Source organism: Apiospora marii (assembly GCF_038362585.1).
Source record: "Apiospora marii strain CBS 49790 chromosome Unknown utg000011l_segment0_segment0, whole genome shotgun sequence".
NCBI classification, from domain to species: Eukaryota; Fungi; Ascomycota; class Sordariomycetes; order Amphisphaeriales; family Apiosporaceae; genus Apiospora; species Apiospora marii.
In genome coordinates this window covers 79,772-100,947 of record NW_027117382.1, presented here as the reverse complement: position 1 = coordinate 100,947, position 21,176 = coordinate 79,772, and the positions used below count along the sequence as shown (strand labels likewise).

Below are 21,176 nucleotides of genomic sequence, written 5' to 3'. Positions count from 1 at the left end.
GCTACTCTTCGCTTCCCCTCTGACTCTGGCTGGTGCTCTTACTGCCGTACCGCCGTGTCACGTGCCGACCCCAAGGGTCTCGAGCTTTCCCGGGGTTTGACCCCCTTAACACTAATGCGCCCGGGCTCTGGTAGCAGTCGTCAGTCCCTTCAGGGAGGATACTGAATGCGGATGAACTTGCTACTAATGCGCAAGAAGCTGAAATCTGGCGTATTTTGAACTTAGAGATGATATATAGCGGTTGCTATCGCGGGGACTATACATTCTTACATATGGCATCATGGTCATACTGCATGGCTTGACTTCTAGGTCTCCTCAAAGTCGCCCTATACCGATATAGGGGAGATTTGAGAACAGACAAGTACAGTATGCTTCCGCCCCTACGGGTGTCTCCCAGCTCCGAAAAGTTTCATTGCGCGACGAGTTGCGGTTACGTTAAATCACCCTTGTTTCCTAAGCCCCAGGAAGAACGACTACGCCAACCAGGCTCAAGCGTTGGAACTCCAAGACACCGAAATCCCCCACACACCGGAAGTGTTGCCCCATTAGGCCCATGGTTTATCACCTCCCCAAGGAGCGGTAATGTTTGGCGCGGGAGCGCCATTGGCGGTGTTGGTGTTGGTGTTGAGGCCGGGGCCGACGTGCCGGATCTCGACGTGGTCGGGGACACGTTGCTTACATCATTCTTCAAGCTATTGTACTAAACTGAAGCAACACCACCAAGTCCTCACTACACTTCTTGAAATAAATCAACAATATAAACACATGAAGAAACTCCCACCCGGCCCGTGAAGTTATCCAACTAAATTCAGCAAGTTCCCGACGCCCCGAGGGACCGTCACCCCATCCGATTGTGGACCTGGCTCAACATCTGCCCGGTAGGACCACGGTGCTCATCTAGCCCTGGACGGCCGTCGGTGCGGTGTCGGCGGCGACCCAGTTGGTAGAGGGGCGGTCCGGGTAGATGTACGAGGTGATGCACGACTGGGGCGGGCAGGGCCGATCGCAGAAGTAGTCCACGATGGACGTCGGGGCCGGGCTCGGGCAGCCCGGGAGGTTGTCGTAGACGGTGCTGAACTTCATGCAGAGGATCTGCGTGGCCGTGCAGCTCGGGCAGATTCCGACTTGGGTCACGACGGGGCAGGGGGTCGTCGTGGGGGTGGGTGCCGGTGAGTACGGGGGGAGGGTGATTAGGGTTACTTCGGGTTGGCGGGCGGCTACTGCCGGGGAGCCGAGGGCGAGGCCGGCGCTGGAGGGACGGTGTTAATATGGAAATCCTTCTTTTTCCTTGCTTGTTGGGATTTTGTGTATGGTCGAGCTACGTACCTGGCTAGGATTGCTAATACACTAGGGTTCAACATCGTGGGGGAAATTGGGGGAAGTTAATAGGGCGATCTTGGTTTCAACCGAGTGATGAGTTGCCGTTGAGTCAATTCTCGACGGGAAGCAATGGGAATTATATACGAGTCTGTTCGATACCCAGCTTTAAATGTAACCCGATATAGGCAAAAAGAAATACGGCTGACATGCAGCATATTCGTATTGTCCCCTGTCGAGGGGTTCTTGGCTGATCTGGAGATGTCAGCACAGAACCACTCTCACGCCATTTACGGGATGCAAAGCTGAATATCAACCCTGTTTGAACACGCGTCTCCCGTTCGAACCGGTCGGCTAAGGAGCCACATTGCCCTTGAGTAAGTATGAAGCGAAACAGCAAGCGAGTCTGGATGATCGGGTTTAGGTAATGGCTGTGTCAAGCACAACGAAGAACCTGCTGAGACCTCGAATACGAGAGCTGACAGAGAAATCAAGGCTGACTAATTCCAGTGCCTTACTTGGTAACTCTACTGTATTTGGTACACAAATGCCCAGGGGATCAAAAGCGTCAGCAATATTGGCAGTCGTACTACTTCGGGGCTCCCGCCGAACGGGAACGTCCCATTCTATGCCGACCCAACCCCCCTCTCACAATGGCAAGTAACCTACTCAGGCTTGAGGGCGTGTGTCCAGATAGTGCTCTAAGACCCTCGTAGTCTAGCTATACTAGTACCCAGGAGGCGCCGGCATAGTTTCCTCCCGTCATGCCGACCTGATGAGCTCGCTCTCGGTGATCGACCTAATTGTAACACAAGGCATCGACCCACACGACCCGCCTCTTGTTTTTCGAGTTCCGCGAAGCAAGCTCTGGCAAGCGAACCTCACGTTGGATGCTCCCTCCTTCCTAGGCATGAAGTTCAAAGTATATACTTTGTTCGAACATTGTATATACTTGATTTGAATAATAAAACGACGGTCAATTAATTTTTCGTTTCAGCATAGACCACGTTTACAGGTTGTCTGAACAACCCTCGTAGGTGGTGTATTTTACTGCTTTCCCCCTTGGTATTCTCCTCCAACCCAGCCCCAACTTCTCGTTTCTCACATTGCATTCCATTACCATGCAGAGGTTGCCGCTCGAAGTCGTGAACAGGATCGTCTCCTTTTTACCCGGGGGCCGCGATAGCCAAAATCTACCTGCGCTCCGGCGACCGCCCGCCATAACGCCATATGCCACCATCTCCGCCCACTTCCTCGACGCCGTCGAACGTCGTACCTGGCGGCGTCTGCACATCACCAACGACGACCTCGAACACTGTGCGCAGTACCTCCGCGGGTGCCGCTTGGCCCATCTGCAGGAGCTGTACTTCGCCGTTTTCCTGCCTCCGATCGACAAGCTGCCGCCCGAGCGCCACGAGCGGCCGACCGAAAGAAAAGCGATGAGCCAAGCGTTTGGGCTACAGGTGCGGCGCTTCTTTGGCCTGCTGCATAGCGAGCCATGGCGCGAGGGCGCGAAGAACGTGCAGCTCTATTTTCACGACGTGGTCCACCGGACTAGGCGCCAAATGCGAACCTACCCACTCCCTGGTGAAAGCCTCTTCGAGTTTCTCTCTCAAGCTGCCGAAGCCGAGGATCCGGTTGAGCCTGGGGGGCTAAACTGGTATCGCCAGATTTACCTGCGCCTCGCGCTGCCCGGGGCGGACGAGCTGCCCATGCTCCATTCGGTGCGCTACCTGTCGTTTGGGCTCTGGGAGCGGAGACCGGATCCAGGTGTGCAGGTGGCGATAGCAGCGCGGATGCCCGATCTGGTCGCACTGATTCTGGCGCTGGATGGGACGGACCTGATCTTCCCCGGCGTCCTGAGAAACGATCGCCAAAATTTGGCCCGCGCGTTGGCTCGGTACTCGGATCAGACGCTACGGATAGAGCATGCCGGGCTGCAATTTGGCATCGAGGACGAAGACTTGGACCAATTTACCGTGGCCATGCCCAACTACGTGTATCCGCTAACACACGACGTACTCAGCGCTACTCTGCGCGCATGGTCGCAGCGACTGACCAGCTTCACCGCGCGCGGTGTCTTCGACGAGTCCCTGTTCTGGCCTTCGGCCGACGAGGAGGACCCTAACCTACCAGAGTGGCCCAACCTGCAATGCCTGGACGTCCAGTTCGAAATATGTACCCCAGCTGGAGGGTGGTACTTTCTCCGCAAAGGCGAGACCAGCAGCAGCTTCGGGGAGCCCCCGCGCGACCCCGCCACAGATCCCTGGGACATGCCGCCCGCCTTCAAAGATAATGGCGATTACGACCAAGCAGCGAGCTACGGCAGGCCGGACCCTTTCGACCTGCGAGCCTACGGCAATACTTCCTCAGAGGTTCCCTACTGGAACCGCAAGCCGGTGGACGGACCCCAGGGGGTCTTTGGGCCCGCCAATCCCCGCCACGTACCCAACGAGGCCACGATGGAGCCGCTCCTGGCGGCCTGGGCCCGCGCCCTGACCAGGATGCCGTCGCTGCGGTCCGCGCGCCTGAGTTTCAAAGTCCGCCTCCCTTTTGACGAGGAAATAGGCATAGAGAGATCGTGCCCGCTGCACTGGGACGTCGTGTACGAGGCGCCCGGGCACCACCACCCCACGGGCGAGGCCCGGTACTTCAGCGGGCAGATGACCCCGGCGGAGCGGGCCGCCCGGCGCCTGACCTTCGTTTACGCGCGCGGCTGGCGGCCGGGGACGGACACGATGGACCTCCTGCGGGCGGCGGGGGCGGAAGCCTGGCCGGGGACGCCCATGGCGGTGTTGGCCGTGAGCGAGTGGTTTGAGATGAGCCGATAAACAAGTACGGACTACTGGCCACTGTTTCGTGAAACTCCTATGGCTTTGTAGTTCGGCGCTCGGCGGCGCGGGGTTTCAATTCTTTATCAGAAGCGAGCCCGCGAGGGCTGCTTGGCGGTAGCGATCTGCGCTCCGCGGTAGTCTTGCTCTGAATATGCTAGCTTTCCCCTAATACATTCGTCCGCTTTATAATGTTAGCGACCCCACAGTCCATGTAGACCTATGGTCTTCCGCCCGGAGGCCCATGGCGTTGAAGACGGACAGTGGTCCTATTGGTCTCGTAACCGACCAGGTCGCTATCGGAGGACCGGTTTTCGGCCCGGTTGAGGCCGGCGCGAACACCGGAAACTAACGTTTACTCCTCTTAGAATTAATATAATGTCTTAGGAGGGAATAATGGAAATTTCTTAAATAAGCGGTTACTCCATCCCTCTTGACATTAGGATCACGTGGAATAAACATTGAATCAACTCTCCTCTACTCCTTATTTTTACTCAGCGGCTACGTCACGGCTCAAGAGAGTATCAACTTCGGGAAGGAATAAACGCCGAAAGTCTCTCATCTCAAGCATTGGAACCTTCCGTAAACGTTTGGTTCCCGCTGATGTACGTCATAAATGACAACCTCGCCTATAGCTCAAAAGCATTAAAAGCCTGCCCACACCTAGAGAGTTGGAAAGGGCACCGAAGGATGGCCTACCAAAGTTTGAGAGGCTCTGTGTGATTTGATCCTTCCTTGCATTGGATGGACCCGCTCATCTCAGAACGTGGGTGCCGAGGTGGGTGCCAAGTAAACAGCTCAGCTACATTATGGAGGCGGAAAGGGAAGGTCCCATCTAGCTCTGAAAGCTAAAGCTTGATAACGGCCAGTGACTGCGAAATTCCCTCGCTGCTGCAGCTTCCTCGACCTCATGCAGGAGGCTCCCTGATAAGGGAATACCCAGCCTCTCTCGTTTTCATTCCGGTACCACCACTTCCACCCTCCTCAGCGATCCCAACAGCCTCTTCCACATCACCCCCGCACCCGCTTCTTCATTCTGTTCCTCCGCCACCGCTGCCCCCGTGAGGGTGGCCTGGTTCCCCAAGACGATGAGCCCGGCTCGCGCCCGCGTGAGCGCGACGTTCATCCGCCGCAGGTCCCGGAGAAACCCGATCTCGCCGTGCTCGTTGCACCGCACCGTCACGAAGACGACGATGTCGGCCTCGCGGCCCTGGAACCCGTCGATGCTGGACACCTCGAGTGTGCTGTTGTCGCCTCCGAGCCCCGCCAGCGCCGTGGACTTGAGCAGGGTCATCTGCGCCGTGTAGGGCGTCAGGACGGCGATGGACTGCTTCGTCGATTTCTTGTCGGTGGAAGCGGCGGCGGTTGGCGAGACGTCCAACAGTAGCTGACAGACCCTTCGACACAGATCCGCCTGGCCGCGGTTGCGTTTCGACTTCTGGCCCAGGTCCTCGCGCCCGGCGCACTCGATAAAGAGGGTACGGGCAACGTCCGCGCCACCCTGCGTCTTGGGCCACGGGAAGGCGGATGGAGCAAGAGGCCGGTCTTGCGCCGAGATACCGGTGCGCAGTTCGCCTCGGTAGAACTCCTGGGAGCTGAACTCGCAGACAGATGGGTGCATGCGGTACTGCGTATCTAGCATGCACGTCTTGACGCTGCTGTCGCCGATGCCATCGGATCGTGTGTACAGGCGCTCGAACAGCGAGACGTCATACCCGAGCGCCGCCGTCACCGGCTGCACCGTCGGGCGGAGCTGGACGTGGTCGCCCACCAGAACGGCTCGCTGGCAGCCTTTGGTCAGGGGCACGAGAGAGGCCGGTTCGGTCTGCTGCGAGGCCTCGTCGATGATGACGAGCTCGAAGTCTTCGGGTCTTAGGAGGCCGATGCCGGCGCCGATACAGGTCGTAAAGGCGATTTGGCAGCCCCGGATGCGCTTCTTGGCTTCGCGCATCACTTTGTGGATGCTGTAAATCTCGGCGCCGGCCATGCCGTCCAAGGTGTACTTTCTTAGATCCTCCGCCACTTTGCGCACCTTTAAGGGTCGTTAGTTAACAGTTTTTCCCATAGAGTAGAGATAATGGAGAACTTACTTCGGTTGACACTCGCAAAGCCGTCGGGCCCTCTTTGCCTCTGACATCCAGGTACCGCCTCATCACGTTATCGACCGCATTGTGGGTAGGGGCCGTAACCAGGATTCTCCCTTCCGGAAATTTCTTCTGAAGACCGAGTATGATCTCCACAATGGTCTGCGTCTTTCCAGTTCCTGGGGGGCCCCAGATCGAAACCAGCGGATGCGTCAGAGCCGCGTGGACTGCCTCCATCTGGCTGGCGTTCAGCGTTCCTCCGCTCGGGGTGCCATCCAAGTCTAAAACTTCGTCGACCGCGGTGTTACTACAGTCAGGACTAGTCTCCAACCCTAGAAGCCTTTCCGCAACGGCACAGACGTCATCGTACAGATCGGCGAACGAACGCACGGCCGTCAGCATGGTCTTGGCCGTGACGAACGACCCGCAATGCGTGAGCGTCCAGGAACACTGCTCCAGAAAGGGGGAAGCGGGTGGAAGCACTGCACCCTGGCCAAGCCGGGCTGGCTCTGGAACACGAGCCCGTCGATCGACGCCAGCTTGGCGATGGGCCGGTTCGATGGCGGCGACGCGGCCGTGAACCGAACGTGCGCCGAGGTCTCGGGCGCGCCCTTGGCGTCGATTCGGAACGCGACTTCGACCACGGGGTACCCGTTCACCCGACCATCTTCTCCCTGGACGGCTTTCAGGTTCAGCAGGTCCTCCCTCGCGATTTTCTGCTCTTTGGCTTCGGCGACGTGGTCCAGGGCGACGGCGATGATGTTGTGGGTGAAGTGCGCGACGACGGCAGGCCGACCATACAGAAGCCGCGCAGCCTCTCGCTCAAGGCACTGGAGCAGCATGTCCATCGCCAGCTCCGGTGACTGTACTGTCAATGCACAGAGTTCAACAAGTTCGGCGAAACTGTCGAACGAAAGAGAGTGCAGCCGCGCCAGCGCGGCCTCGAAGGGTGGGATGACAAGCTCGGCCGCCTCGTTGACGGTGAGCACGAGGGCTCGGAGGATTTCCAATCCGTGGTTCTGCAGCTTATCAGCCATGGCCGCGGACAGGGTGCGGTCGCTCCAGGAGTCGAGTTTCGTGAGTTTGGCAGCGAGAAAGGGGGCGATCTGGAGGTGACCCAGCAAGACGTCCATGCGCCACTCAATCGTATCGTCGGGACCAGTGCCCTGGTCGCCGATTTGTGACAGGATGAAGTCATAACCTTCCAGGACACTAGAGGTACAGCCGTGCTCGTGCAGCCATTGGAACGCCTCGGACAACTGTGCCGCGGAGTCGATCTGGTCAAGTACCGACAAGTCTCCGTCTTGGGTCAGTTTGCGGATGTGAGCAGGCACATCTGACCAGTCCAAATTCTGCAGACTTAGTACCGAGTACTCTTTCGGATCTTTGTCAAACAGCGGGAGAACCTCCTCTGTCTCGATGTAGTGCAGCCACAAGTCCAGGGTCTTCATGGACTTGCAGTGTTGCAGACGAACCAACCATTTCAACCTTATATTCAACCAACCAACCAGCAGCTCTCTATTAATTAATTAATTACGGCCTGCTGGAAAATGCTGCCAATTAATTATTTAATCTTTTTAGTTATTAACTAATTAATATAGTTGATATAGTTAGATTAAAGCCGGAATATCCCCGATTTTACGATATTTTTATAGTGTTAAGGGCCGGTCCTATAAAGCTGGAGGCCGGTCCGATGGAATATCGTTATTCCGAAAGTTTATCGATAGTCTTATCGATAATTTTATAATATAGGGTTACTAACCTTTTCGGACCTAATCTCGGAGTTTCGAGTTCTATCTCCCGAGCCATCCCTCGAGTTATTATCCCTCGAGCCATCTCGAACTCATTACTACCATATTACATCACTATATATTACCATCTATTACTATTTACTATAATTAAATTTGGCTTCGCCGGCTTCGCCGATATCACACTCGAAAATAAAGCCTTACCGGCGTTACCGTTAAAAATAAAACCTTGTCGGCATTACCGTCAAAAATAAGGCTTCCGTACGGACTATAATATTAAAAATTATCACGAGATACGAACTAACTAACCGTTAACTAACTAACGCCCTTTTAATTAACCGTTTTATTAATTAACTAGTATCGAATCGGCGATAAGGATAATACTAACCAACCAGCGGTACGCTGGTTGGTTAATTGGTTCATATGTAACACTATGGACTTGACATCACGGTTGCTGATGACGTAGATCTCCTGATCATGTTTAGCTGGGCTTAGCCAAATCTACGCCACTGGGGTAATCATTCCATGGGGGAACTTACTGCGGCGAGTACTCCATTGCGGTTCACCCTCCCAATGTGCCTTTGGAGCCCCTGACTGAACTTATTCAGCGCCACACTGACTCGGCAGTCGAACTTCTGTCCTGCATCCAGCGTGGCCTGTCTCCTGCGCCGGCGATCCCCCTTATCCTCCGTATTGCGGTACGCCGCGTCGTCCGAGGCGCCGCGCCCGATGAAGATCCAGGTGTTGGCGCGCTGGCCCTCGAACAGCTGGAGGAGGTTGTCGTCGCAGTAGAGGCGGTAGCCCACCTTGGTAGGGAGCGAAAGGCGGCTAGATGTTCCGGGATCCTTGGATTGGGGGAAGGCAAAAACGCGCACGCCGTCGTCGACCAGGCAGTCCTTCGACTTCTCGATCTTGCGGGGCACGTAGATGGCCAGGGCCAGTCGCTCGTCCACGCGGAGGACGACGAGCTTCTTGTGGAACAGTTCCAGGGTCTTGGCGGCGGTGTCGAGGAAGGTGCCCAGTCGGTCCTGTGAGGAGTCGTACACCCTTTTCCAGCCGAGGCGGTGGTCGTTCAACCTGAAGGGAGATAGCTCATGATCCGCCAAGATGCTCGAGGTACACAGGGCGTTCAGAACCAGATTCGGCATTCCCTGTAGAGCAGGCAAGTACGCCAGGATCCAGTTCTTCTCTTCTGCCGTCAGGACGTTGAGGTCAAAGTAGGGCAGAAAGTCGACCAGAGATGCGTTGTGCTTGCGACACCATATTGCCACCAGCTTTACCAACTCGAACTCGGATACGGCAATATTGTCGCGGCAGAGCAGGAGCTCCAGAGCGTCGAAGCCGAGTGCCTCCACATCAACTGAACTAGTGCGGTCCTGCGAAATCGTGGCTATGGCAGTTTCATGCAGTTCGTCCAGGATAAACTTGGGAGTTTCTGGTGTTGGTTGGGGCGCCTTTTCCAGCCGTGGTGGGACTTTGATCCGGTTTCCGTCCACGCATTGGGAAAACAGGCGGTTGAGCTCCTGGCATTCGGAGGCCATGGGGCCCTTGACGCGCGCCCAGTCCAGGTACAGGTTCTTGACCCTGCCCAGCGAGGCATTCGTGTACCTGGCGAAGTACACCAACCTGTCGTCGTCGGTGATGGGGTTGAATTTCATTGGCTCTCTAGCGCCCGGATACTCGGCTGGCTGGGATAACCGAGAAGGGACTAGTTCGGGATCCCAACACACGAAGACTATAATGAAAGTGAAAGTATGTCAGCAATAGTCACTCTCCAACAGAGCTTGAATGTACCAGCCACATACACGTATCTCCATCCAGATCACTACCGGACATCATGTCAGCAGAAGGCCGCCTGCCGCAGGTAGGGAAGACGATGCAGTCGGCGAGATGGGACAGTGCATCATGCTGCACCACTCTAAACTTCTGCAGGTCCCCGGGGTGCAGACACGGGTTCCGCGTCACGAGGACCTCGGCATTCTTGAGCGCGTACGGCAGCCCGTCACCGTCCAGCGTGACCTTGACGGCGCACTCGCCCTCCTTCAAGACGCCCCAGGCATCGCAGACGCCAAACAAGAGCCGCGACTGCGGCACGAGGATCCGGCACTTTTGCTCGTCGCGCTTGTTGAGCATCTTGTCGTACTCGGCGTGCACGAGGGCCTTGATCTGTGGCTGTATGGTTTCAAGCGAGTCCAGGAGCACCCGCTCAGCCATCTCGGGCCGGCCGACGTAGCACAGAAACCGGAAAGCCTGTTGCGGGGTCCGGATGGCTTCGGCGAGGAAGGCCAGGTGCTCATGCTGCTTGCGCAGTAAGGTTTTGGTGGAGATGCCGAGGGAATGCAAAAGCACCACGACCTCGTCGTTTAGATGCCCAAACGCGTATGGCTAAGAGTATCATCATTAGATACGAACCTTTTCACAGACACGCTTGCTACATTTGCTACATCGATTCCAGTATACATACCTTGGAGTAGTCGACAACGGAAAAGGCCAAGTCCTCCCCTCCACTGAACTTCTTCATGGACTTACGGAGCCGAAGCCACGTGGGCCCATCCCGCATCGTCGGATCGACCGTGACGACCCCCTTGTAACCCCGGTAGCGTATCTGGAACACCGAGGGCGAGTACCGTCGGTCGCGGAACGTGAGCCGCAGCCGCCGCGCCACATCCTGAGCAAAACGCGGGGCCATCAGCCCGCAGCCGTCGGTGAAGACGTAGTCGTTCGACTCTATATCCGGAATGTCCTGGCACCGCCGCTCCTCGACCCCCAGCGCGGCGTGCGCGGTCGAGAAGAGGAGCCCGATGCGCTTGGCCTTCTTGGCGACCGTCTTCATCCGGCCGAACTCGCCCAGCGACTCGACCATCCGGCTGATCTGCCCCGGGGGCGCGGCGAACAGGAAGCAGGTGCGCGACTTGAGCTGGCTGTTGCTGTGGCCGTAGAAGCGGTAGGCGACCCCCTGCAGCGTGATGCCGGCCCGCAGAAGACGGACGGCGTAGTCGGCGTACTCGCGCGGGGTGGACGGCTTGGTGCCTCCGCCTTCGGGCTTCAAGCCGGGTGGGGCGCGGAAGTCGGCCATGGACAAGAGGAGGAACTTGTCCAACGGGTGGGTCTTGGTCACGCGGCTCTCCTCGTGCGCTGTGAGCTTGAGCGTCAGCGACTGCGCGGGGCCGTTTGTTGCCAGGACGAGCGTCTTCACGAGGCCCTTCTCGTTCAGAAGCTGGGTGCTTGGCAAGTTGGGGACGCCAAACTCCCAGTCGCGATCATCCAGAGTCACCTGGTCCAGCAGAGTGTGCTCGAATGAGCTCAGCTTTGGGACCTTTGGTGCCATTATGTTTGATTTTTATTCAGTTCTGATGTGGCGAAAGTTGAAGTTGAAGATGCAAGATGCATCAAGATTGAGGTTGCATTTGGGCAATTCTACCCCTGGATGTGCCGGCCTTTTCATTCGATGTGCAGGTATTTCTTTCTGTTTGCTACGGTAGCCTGCATCAGCTCTCATGCAGGAGGCCCCCCAATGAGGGGACATCCAGCTTTTGACGCAGCATTCAGCAGTTTCTTGATCTTTGCTTTCTTCGCGTCTATCGTGGAACCCCTTCTGATATCCCCACCACAAACAAATCAATTCCCGCCACTACTTCCAATTCCGACATGCAGTCACCACCACCACCAATTATCTACATCATCGGTGCTCAGAGCACCGGAAAGTCCACGCTCGTCGATGCCCTGGAAGCTCATTTCCGCCAAGACTCTTCTTCGTCCTCGCTTCCCAAACCCATCGTGATCCGCGAAGTCGCCCGTGCCGTGCTGCGGGAGCACCACTACACCGCCCAAGACATCCGAGACTCGCCGACACGGGCACTGGAGCTGCAGCGGCTGATCCTCGCGGCACAGGCCGACGCAGAACGCAAGGCGGCGATAGTGTCGGACTCTACGAAATCCCACCCCTGGCTGATTTCGGACCGCTCGGCCATTGACCCCGTCGTCTACGCCTGGCAGTACGTCGGCCCGGAGGCGGCGCGGGCTCTGATTGGGTCCGCCAATTGGCAAGACATGCGCGACCGCATGGCCGCGTCGCTGGTCGTGGTCTGCGAGGCCGGCGTCGACTGGCTGACGGACGACGGGGTCCGGTTGATGCCCACCGGGAGAGACGAGTGGGCCAAGACGCACGAGGTGTTCTGCCAGGTGCTCGAGGAGGCACAGGTGCGCTACGTCGTCCTGCCTTGCGGGTTGGGACGTACCGAGGAGCGAGTGGAATTCGTGCTTCGCGAGTTCGGCACGGCTAGATGTATGGTTGGAAAAGACGCTGCTTCACTTTCCCAATGAGATCCTGAGCGGCCACTGATAGACTGCGCTGTGATTACACTTTGTCCACCAAAGCCGACGCATGAAGGCCACGGTTACAAGTCATTATCGCAGAAGGCAAATCTCCAGCGAAACGGGCATCGGCAAGAGTTGTGGACTCGATTGTTCTTTCATGGTAATAGTAAAAGGATTGTGATTCCCGCTATCATAATGACGGGATGAACGACATTGCTGGACAACGAACGACATGTCATATTCTCCCCCTCCCAAGCGCTTCCTGTGTCCATGAACATGTATTCAGGCTCCACGCTTGGAGATACTCGGTGAAAGGAAAAAGAAAAGCACAGTAGCTGTAGGCAGAGGTCACGGCTGCGGCCCCCTCCCTATGTCTGAGGGTCCTCCTTGGATGTACTGAGCCCGTCTTCGGATAGCCACCGGCTGGATGGTGGTGACAAGTAGACGGGCCGACCGAGATTCCACAGGGCAGCCTAGCGACCCCAGTCGTAGAAGAAGACGTCGGGGATAGGCTCCTCCTCGTCGTGGCCCGTGGAAGCGCCCTAAAAGTGCATTAGTGGAGTCCTTGAAGGCCCTGCCAGTCCCTTTATCCTATCGATGCCGCACCTTGGCCGCCATGGCCCCATCAGCATTGCCGTCTCGGACTGTCGGAGGGGTCTCGCCCCAGGCGACAAACACGAGGTCGGGAGTGGCCTCGTCGTCGTCGGCTACAGAAGCGTCCTAACCGCAAAGAAGAGAAAGGAAATGAAATCAATTAGAAAACTCCGTCTAGACTATTTCAGTCTCTATGTCATGTCAAAGTCGTACCTTGGCCGTAATGGCTTAATCGGCATTGCCGTCTCTGGCGTCAAGCGCTTGTGAATCGCCACCGTAGTCAAAAACGATGTCGGGGGTAACAGAGGCCTCCTAAAGGCAAGTAAATCGAAGTGGGTTAGTGAAGCCCTTCAAGGCCGTGTCGGCCACTGGGTCTTGTCGGTGTCGTACCGTAGCCGTAATAGCTCCATCGGCATTGCCGTCTCTGGCGTCAAGCGCTTGTGAATCGCCACCGTAGTCAAAAACGATGTCGGGGGTAACAGAGGCCTCCTAAAGGCAAGTAAATCGAAGTGGGTTAGTGAAGCCCTTCAAGGCCATGTCGGCCACTGGGTCTTGTCGGTGTCGTACCTTGGCCGCATTGTCTCTGGTGTCCAGCGCATCTCGGGCTGCCAGAGGATATGCTATGGCAGTGGTAGCCATCAGCACCGTGAAGAAAATGAGAGGTCGAGGGGCCATGACTACTGCCTGGGGAGAGCTCAGTCCAATCAGTGTAAGTACGGAGTGCTTATGGTAGAGTCAATGAATCATAAGCGAAGCGATTGATGATCAGGGGAGAATGTGGGGATGTGTTGCGAGCCTGTTCCAGAGACGAGAACGTTTCCTTGCCCCTTTTATGGTCGGAGCAGCCGTGAGACGTGTGTCGTGCCCAGGACGGTATACGGGAATACTTTCGATGGTCAAAGGTCTCGGCGGGATGGATGGTGGTCGCGACGAAAATGCTAACCCACACAGCTTTCTCTCGAAGCGTTGTGCTATACCTGCCTGCTCGGCTGATCCGATCACGATCCACGGGATGTGGTGAGTATCTGCTTTGAGAATGTGATCGCCGGCGCAGCTTCATCTAAAGCGGTGAATCCAGGCCGGTGAGTTGACACGTATATCGTGACACGACTTGTGCAACTTGCATGATGCATCATTTGAACTTTAATGCCAGTAGACTCGAAGACAATCACATTTCGCAGACATCTTGCTCTTTCCCGGCATCACACCGGTCCAGGCATCCGAAACATTCCTCCGCCAGGGCGGTCCTTCAGCATGGTGTAATTAAGGTCTTGACCGGTTCTTCTATGTTCCTATGCCAACTCGGCTATATAATCCGATATGGCTAGCAATTCCCCCATCTATTGAGCGTGCCCTTTTCTCTGTTAGAGAGTCTCTGCATTCTAGACCTCGTCCACCTATTCCCCCTATCCCGCACACTCTCCTGCATTCCAGCTCGCCTACTGCATCGTCATGTTCTCCAATCAGTACCGTGCCGTCCCAACCGGCGAAGACGGTGCTGCGCATGCAAGAGGCACCTGTTTCAGCATCCCGAGAACTCTGTTATTCGCCCTCCCGTTTGTGATTCTACAAGCGATCGAGATTGCCTTGCTCTTCTCACTGGTCAAGCGTCCTGGCTGCCCAACCGACACGGCCCACAAGCCGGGATCTTGTAAGTGTCGCGAGAGATGCCAATATGGTATGGCCGGATTCGTGCCTGGCTGACGTGGGTAATACTAGATGACTCCTTGCTGGAGTTCAGCCACTCGGCCGATTTCGAAATGATCTTCCGCAAGGAGGACCTGGACGCCAGAGTCCACAACTTCACTTATTGGCGGAGTCTCTTCCCCAGTACAAACAAGCTTCTCTCCCACTCCAAGCACTTCGGCAAAGTTGTACTGATCACTTGCGGCAGCCGCACAAGGACTGGTGTCCATCCCCCACGACAGTCCTCTGGCCCCGCCCGGGGTCATTACGGTGCCCTCGGCGCTGGATGCGACTCACTCGGTCTACCAAGTGAGCATGTTTCACACCTTGCACTGCTTGGAAGCAGTGAGACTTGCATTGGATGGCACCGCCCGGGATCAAGGCATCACCGAGGACCTCTCCCAGACCCACGCGCCTCACTGCATCAACTGGATCCGGCAAGAGGTCATGTGCAGCGCGGATATTGCCTTGAACTCGGTTTTGGACGAGTACAGGACGCCACACCGATGTCGCGACTTTGACCGCATCATGCAGTGGACAGAGGCCCATGGGTACCGTGGCCCGGTCAAGGAGATCCTCCATCACAAGCTCGATGCCACCGGCGAGGTCGTTCCTCCATGAGCCGTTTGGAGCGGGGGTTTTCCCATGGGTCTGTGTACAGAGTCCAGATGCCAGAACCAAGTTGGATTTAGCTGCAGCACGACATTACGCTTGAAATCATGTTTACTGGGATTGTCCTCTTTCTTCTTCCGTATTGGTCGTGCCCTCCGACCCACCCGTAGATTTCTGCACCGATTGTAGGAGTCGTAGATCATTTATGACGAGAGATTGACGTGCTTGGACAGTACCTTCTGAGATACATTCGTCACGGTACTCGGTTCCCCGAATTTCGTATATTGATAGCCAGTTGTGTCACTCGCGGCACTCGAGAGGTGCTTCCCGTTGTTTCACCGACGGTCTTCTGACCGCAGCCACAGCATAAAAAGCAAGGTCGGGTGCGTTGAGATTGGGTGTGTTGCCGCACGCAGCTTTGTCTCGGCGATGGCGTGCTCAATGCCATGCACCTAATAGGTGCACATGACCCCCACACCCGGAATGCTGCAGCGGTCACGTCCCGTGTGGTACCAGACTAAAGCAAGCCTCAAACTCATGCCCGACTTCCCAATGTAAATTACGGGCGGCTTCCTCGGCAGGACTGCTGTGCCTGTGTCCTGGCTCGTTGTCATTCTCGCTGGTACTACTGACGTTGAACATACTGGGCGAGATAAAATACAGGAACCAGCTGTTATTCAGTGAGAACCCTGAGCATATTTCCTCTACTCCATTCTCCAGCGGACGCAAGTATGATGGACAAGATTCGATACTCGAAAGAAGACGAAGCATTGACAGGAGCCGAAGGGGCAGACACCCAAGGGCTCATCTCCGAGGCACCCGTCCGGAGATCCCACGTCTCTGGCTGCAGACCCTTCTGGGTCGTAGCTCTGCCGTGGGCGCTCGCTGTTGTATCCATCTGCTCTTCTCTCTACCTGGACCACCAGCTGCGGGTCCAGCAAACGCGATATGCCCCCGCTCCTTACAGTAAGTGGGAGTCGCTATCCTCTATCAATCCCGTGCGCAAAAAGAAGCCCGTGGGGCGGCCCGTGGCTAACGATCCGTCTGTTTGATGAAATCTCCCCCAGGTCCGGCAAATCACTTGATCCAGTACGAATACCGCCAGTTTACCCTGGGGCTGGGTGAGAACCGAACCAAATACGAAGCCGCACCATCGCCCGAGGTGGACGCGGCTTGGAACGACCTGTTCTCAAGTGAGTAGACTGCTTGCATACATTAATACCTTCCTTGGCACCAGAACGGGTGGCTGAGCACAGCGAGTTCCGTTCGCACCGTTGCTATAGTGGGCGTCGTAGCCATATCCCGAGACGACGCCAGCCGGCTCCCCGAGAAGACGCAGCCGCTTCCCCACGACCCCGAAGACCGATATCTCGTCAGCATGAGCGTGTTCCATGACCTGCACTGCCTCGTGAGTTCCCGATGCTTCTTGTCTGGGGTGCTGCATGCTAACGACAACGACGACAATACCAGAACTGGCTTCGAAAGCAGCTCTTCCCAGAGTATTATCCCCAGTTCACGATGGAAAACCTGACCGAGTGGAGGAACGATCACATGATGCACTGCATCGACTCACTACGCCAGTCCACGCTTTGCCACGCCGACTTGGCCGTGATTCCATTTCAGGGTCAGCAGCCCTTACCTTTCCCCCTACTTCGTAACCGCAATTTAAGTACTGACCTGTCTCGTGTGGTACTAGTTAGTATATCTAGATCTGCATGATCTCCTCTTTGTCACCCCGATGAGACGCAACTGACAAAAGCGTAGTGGTCGGAGGCACATCAGGCCTACAAACCCAAAATTGCAGGTGATCACGTGTGTAGAGATTTCGAGGCGATACAGGATTGGGCACGAGACCGCGCGGTCTGGCAGGACTGGGATACCACACACAGAGCGGTGAACGACCCGCTGGACTCGGACACTTGGGTTCCAGGTTGGCATCCCTAGGATGTGCAGTTACTTAGTCTTGGTAGCCCTGGCTTCGACGTAGTAGCACAAGTTGACACGTTTGATGATAAAGACTGCTATTTGGGCCGATCGGGAGCTTCTTATCTAGTTGAATAGAACAGTAAAACCGCGATTAACTTATGCAATAGAATGGCCCTTGTCCAAATTATGAACCGAGACATCCTTTCCCAACTTTCTGTTCGGCGTTGATCAGGGTTGCCTCTGCACGCCGATGGAGTTCGGCGACGATGGAGTTTAGACGGACTTAAGATGCCGTTGACTGGCCCTTGATAGATTGAGATTGTCTCGGGCCACCCAGCACCAACCAACCCGATGCAAGCCTATCCCCTTGATGGCGAGAACGCTGCTCCCACCAGATTATGCTGTACTATACATACCAAGGATCAATTGGTCCTAGTGGCATAACGTTTATTCCGTTGAACGGAATACCCGATTGGATAAACTAGCCTGTTATTTTATCCACGGGAAGTACTGTACGAAAATCAGCGCCATCGCCATCAAGGAGATAAATTCGGCGATGGTCTGATTGGCTGAGACACATCCCTGGCATGATTCGGCCGGTTTGATCTCAACATCGCCGAGGAAAGATGCTATCTCTCCTGTTATCATGGTATAACTCTGACTGATCTACCGATGTTTTCTATCTTGGAATGATGAATCGACACTCTTGTCCTGTTCCAAAGCCGTTCTTGCCTCTTCCCGGCCAGATTCAGTGAAAGACTTTGTCTGCCAACATTCTTCAAAATGCCAACAATGCCATCCCCAGGCCGCCTCTTGCGTCTGACGCTCCAAGTCTACCGCAACCAGGCCAGCAGCGCCGAAGAGCGCGAAACGTTCGCCCGCGAGTACTTGGCCAAGGCCGCCGCCCTTCATGCCAAGAACGGCATCGAGATGTATCAGCAGGTGAGCCAGCTCCCGAGGACACTTTTTCCACGACAGCCTATGGCCTTGGGGGTTACGACTAACATTGATGTTGCATGGCACAAGGTGTTCACGCCGATTGGGTACCGCAACGCCCTTGAGGAAATGAACCGCCGCAACAACCGCGGCTGGACAGTTGACGTGAGTGCTATCCTATGCCGCATCCCTCCTAGTTGCTACATTCAACCAACCCCCTTACTGACGACAACATCCCCTCTCAGGATCACGATCTGACTGTCGAGTTCTACTTCCGCACCTTTGCGGAACTGAGCAAGGTGAACTCGGACCCCGAATTCCAGGCGCTGCAGGCTACCGAGGGGCCGTACGTCAACTTGGTCCACACGGTTGCCACGCTGGGCTGGGTCGAGAAGCACGTGGATGGCGGTAAGGTGGTCAACTTGGACGAGGACGGGAAGTCTACTTATCCATCCTGGACCGAGATGAACGACCTGTCGACTGCCTTTCCGGCAGGTCCAGCGGAGGGGGCGAAGTATGGTATAGCTGAGGAAAGCAAAGAGGGCTTGTAGTATCTGTAGCTTTAGGTCCATGGTCCCCTGGCTCGTAAGAAAGCCAAGACTGAAGGGTATGGGCCAGTCATTTATTGAACAAGCTAAATATTCCGTTTTACAATACAAGAGCATTCAATCGACTTATAATCTCTCGAAGTTTCAAACATGAATTCTTTTAGTGACTTGGTCCTCTCTTGGCCGAAGATTTGTGACGCCAATAGGGACAGGTATGGTGAACAGAAGACACCGCTGTCAACGGACTTGCATTAGGCGTAGATGCAAGGGAGTGATTGCCGGCGTTGGGTAAAACGATTCGGCGATCCGAACCGGCCGACACGGGGAAAGCAACTTATCACCGTTGCCTACCGGGATGAACCACTTGGCCCCAGCCATCTTGATTGTACTACTTCCGCTAACATCTGCATGAGCCGAGGTACGTTTATCGCTTTAATTTGTAATTGTGTTGAAAAGGGGTTGCCCTTACCTTCTAGGAGAAATAGTAGGTGTCCTGGTATCGTAAGCATTATTCGTGAGGGTATATCTGTAATGTTTTCGTGTCTTGCCCTTCCGTCGTCTCGATTCAAACTGCACCAAACTAAGAAGGTATCCTATCTCTACTTCTTTTTCATAAACCATTGACACTAAATCTCACTATGACAATGTCTCAACGAAGCAGGGAAGCATCGGAAACATCCCCGCCGGCCACTGGCCAACAGCCTACATCTCCTCGGCCGCCTTTGCTAACCACGCAGCCGGCCGCGAAAGGCTGGAGGTTCTGGGCCATCTTCCCGCCCCTCTCCATTGCCACGTTCCTGGTTGGACTGGACTCGACTATAATCTCGTCTGCCCTGCCCCTCATCACTTCCGGCCTGCACGCCGGAGACAACTACGTCTGGGTCATCAATGGCTACCTACTTACCTCGTAGGTAGAAACTCTCCTCAACTCGACTTCCAACCCCCTGAGGTCGAGCACTAACATGACCACACAGAACTGCCTTCCTCCCCCTCTGGGGTCAACTGTCCCAAGTCCTGGGCCGACGCTGGCCCACCATGACCGCCGTCGCTCTCTTCGTCCTCGGCTCCGGCCTCAGCGGTGGCGCCACGTCCACGGCCATGCTCATCGCCGGCCGCCTGGTCCAGGGCCTCGGGGGCGCCGGCATCAACGCCCTGACCCAGCTCATCGTCACCGACCTCGTCTCCCTGCGCGAGCGGGGCAAGTACATCGGCGTCATCTACGCCGTCTTCGGCCTGGGCACGGCCGTGGGCCCGCCCGTGGGGGGTGTCATTGCCCAGTACTCGAGCTGGCGGTGGGTGTTTTGGCTGAATCTCCCGGTGGGCGGCGTGACGCTACTGGCGCAGTTCTTCTTCCTGCAGATCGTGTTTGTCAAGCGGCTGTCCCTGCAAGAGAAGCTGCACCGGATAGACTGGGCGGGCAACTTGGTCCTGGTGGCTTCTGTGGTCTCGATTCTCATCGCGCTCTCGTGGGCCAACACGCGCTACGAGTGGAGTGACTATCGAATCATCGTGCCGCTCGTCATGGGTTTTGCCGGGGTTGGGTTGTTCTTCCTGTACAAGTCCTCCCAGTTCTGCGTCGAACCCACCATACCCCCGCGCATGTTTGGCAACCGGACCAGCACCGTCGGCCTCGTGTGTACATTCCTGCAGTCGATGCTCACCATGTGGAGGGTTTACTTCCTCCCCGTCTACTTTCAAGCCGTGACGCTAGCCTCGGTCTCCCGGTCGGGAGTCTTGCTGCTGCCAACCATCCTGATCGGGATCCCAGCCGCCATCGTATCGGGTCAAGTCCTTGCGCGGTACGGCAAGTACAAACCAATTCACATCTTCGGCTTCGCCATCTCCACCTTGTACTCGGGTCTGTACATCGACTTCAACGCCAAATCCTCACTGGCGAAAGTCGTGGTATACCAAATAATTGCCGGCATCGGCGGTGGATGTCTTCTCACCACCATGCTCCCGTCGGTCCAGGCGAGCCACCCGCCCCAACTTGTTGCGGCGGCCACCTCGACCTGGGCTTTTATGCGGGCCCTGGGGAATGTCTGGGGCATTGCGATTCCGGCCGCCATTTTCAACAGTCAGATGAGCTCCAGGCTGCGCTCCGTCTCCGACTCGCGGGTGCGGGGGGTTCTGTCGGGTGGGGATGCGTACACCCATGTCTCTGCGGATTACATCATGTCACTGGCCCCGGGGGTCCAGGAGGAAGTGATCAACGCTTATCAAGGTGCACTACAGGTGGTGTGGGAAGTATGTCTGGCGTTTAATGCGCTAGGGCTCTTTTTGATATTCTTCGAGCGGGAGATCTCACTACGTACTACAGTCACTTCCGATCACAGGTTGAAGGAGAAGGTGAAGAGGGCGGACGAGGAAGCTCCGCACTAACACCAGACTATTTTCCAAAGAGGACGCTTGACTATCCTATCATTCTATGCTCAATAAGAATGGCGTTTTCAGTATAAAGGTGAACAAGGTTATATAGATAACCGACAGCATCGCATGTTCCCATGCCCCACGGTGATAGTTATCGCTGTGCCATTAAGATAGCAACTATTCTGGTCTCTCGAGCGCTCCAATCTA

At 56.0% G+C, this 21,176-nt stretch overlaps 11 protein-coding genes across 11 annotated transcripts; 6 read left to right on the top strand and 5 right to left on the bottom strand.

The window, feature by feature from the left end:
* Window positions 1–897: 897 nt before the first annotated feature.
* On the bottom strand, window positions 898–1,361 carry PG985_013069 (uncharacterized protein; the record flags this gene model as incomplete). Its single annotated transcript, XM_066832835.1, has 2 exons — window positions 898–1,249; window positions 1,327–1,361. The coding sequence occupies 2 exons, from the start codon at window positions 1,359–1,361 to the stop codon at window positions 898–900; spliced, it is 387 nt and encodes a 128-aa protein (XP_066677575.1).
* Window positions 1,362–2,438: 1,077 nt separating this feature from the next.
* PG985_013068 (uncharacterized protein) lies at window positions 2,439–4,148 on the top strand (the record flags this gene model as incomplete). Its single annotated transcript, XM_066832834.1, has 1 exon — window positions 2,439–4,148. The coding sequence occupies one exon, from the start codon at window positions 2,439–2,441 to the stop codon at window positions 4,146–4,148; it is 1,710 nt and encodes a 569-aa protein (XP_066677574.1).
* Window positions 4,149–5,103: 955 nt separating this feature from the next.
* PG985_013067 (uncharacterized protein) lies at window positions 5,104–6,469 on the bottom strand (the record flags this gene model as incomplete). The annotated part of the gene is made up of 2 exons (XM_066832833.1): window positions 5,104–6,180; window positions 6,239–6,469. The coding sequence occupies 2 exons, from the start codon at window positions 6,467–6,469 to the stop codon at window positions 5,104–5,106; spliced, it is 1,308 nt and encodes a 435-aa protein (XP_066677573.1).
* Window positions 6,470–6,627: 158 nt separating this feature from the next.
* PG985_013066 (uncharacterized protein) lies at window positions 6,628–7,683 on the bottom strand (the record flags this gene model as incomplete). Its single annotated transcript, XM_066832832.1, has 1 exon — window positions 6,628–7,683. The coding sequence occupies one exon, from the start codon at window positions 7,681–7,683 to the stop codon at window positions 6,628–6,630; it is 1,056 nt and encodes a 351-aa protein (XP_066677572.1).
* Window positions 7,684–8,498: 815 nt separating this feature from the next.
* PG985_013065 (uncharacterized protein) lies at window positions 8,499–11,308 on the bottom strand (the record flags this gene model as incomplete). Its single annotated transcript, XM_066832831.1, has 3 exons — window positions 8,499–9,715; window positions 9,786–10,365; window positions 10,445–11,308. The coding sequence occupies 3 exons, from the start codon at window positions 11,306–11,308 to the stop codon at window positions 8,499–8,501; spliced, it is 2,661 nt and encodes an 886-aa protein (XP_066677571.1).
* A 320-nt stretch (window positions 11,309–11,628) lies between these two features.
* On the top strand, window positions 11,629–12,303 carry PG985_013064 (uncharacterized protein; the record flags this gene model as incomplete). The annotated part of the gene is made up of 1 exon (XM_066832830.1): window positions 11,629–12,303. One exon carries the CDS (start codon window positions 11,629–11,631, stop codon window positions 12,301–12,303), a length of 675 nt encoding a protein of 224 aa, XP_066677570.1.
* Window positions 12,304–12,888: 585 nt separating this feature from the next.
* PG985_013063 (uncharacterized protein) lies at window positions 12,889–13,566 on the bottom strand (the record flags this gene model as incomplete). The annotated part of the gene is made up of 3 exons (XM_066832829.1): window positions 12,889–13,017; window positions 13,282–13,380; window positions 13,459–13,566. 3 exons carry the CDS (start codon window positions 13,564–13,566, stop codon window positions 12,889–12,891), a joined length of 336 nt encoding a protein of 111 aa, XP_066677569.1.
* A 777-nt stretch (window positions 13,567–14,343) lies between these two features.
* PG985_013062 (uncharacterized protein) lies at window positions 14,344–15,198 on the top strand (the record flags this gene model as incomplete). Its single annotated transcript, XM_066832828.1, has 2 exons — window positions 14,344–14,542; window positions 14,786–15,198. 2 exons carry the CDS (start codon window positions 14,344–14,346, stop codon window positions 15,196–15,198), a joined length of 612 nt encoding a protein of 203 aa, XP_066677568.1.
* Window positions 15,199–15,920: 722 nt separating this feature from the next.
* Window positions 15,921–17,133, top strand: PG985_013061 (uncharacterized protein; the record flags this gene model as incomplete). Its single annotated transcript, XM_066832827.1, has 5 exons — window positions 15,921–16,155; window positions 16,257–16,382; window positions 16,473–16,597; window positions 16,660–16,884; window positions 16,954–17,133. 5 exons carry the CDS (start codon window positions 15,921–15,923, stop codon window positions 17,131–17,133), a joined length of 891 nt encoding a protein of 296 aa, XP_066677567.1.
* A 765-nt stretch (window positions 17,134–17,898) lies between these two features.
* PG985_013060 (uncharacterized protein) lies at window positions 17,899–18,602 on the top strand (the record flags this gene model as incomplete). The annotated part of the gene is made up of 2 exons (XM_066832826.1): window positions 17,899–18,216; window positions 18,297–18,602. 2 exons carry the CDS (start codon window positions 17,899–17,901, stop codon window positions 18,600–18,602), a joined length of 624 nt encoding a protein of 207 aa, XP_066677566.1.
* A 641-nt stretch (window positions 18,603–19,243) lies between these two features.
* On the top strand, window positions 19,244–20,981 carry PG985_013059 (Major facilitator superfamily domain- general substrate transporter; the record flags this gene model as incomplete). The annotated part of the gene is made up of 2 exons (XM_066832825.1): window positions 19,244–19,506; window positions 19,574–20,981. 2 exons carry the CDS (start codon window positions 19,244–19,246, stop codon window positions 20,979–20,981), a joined length of 1,671 nt encoding a protein of 556 aa, XP_066677565.1.
* Window positions 20,982–21,176: the final 195 nt, after the last annotated feature.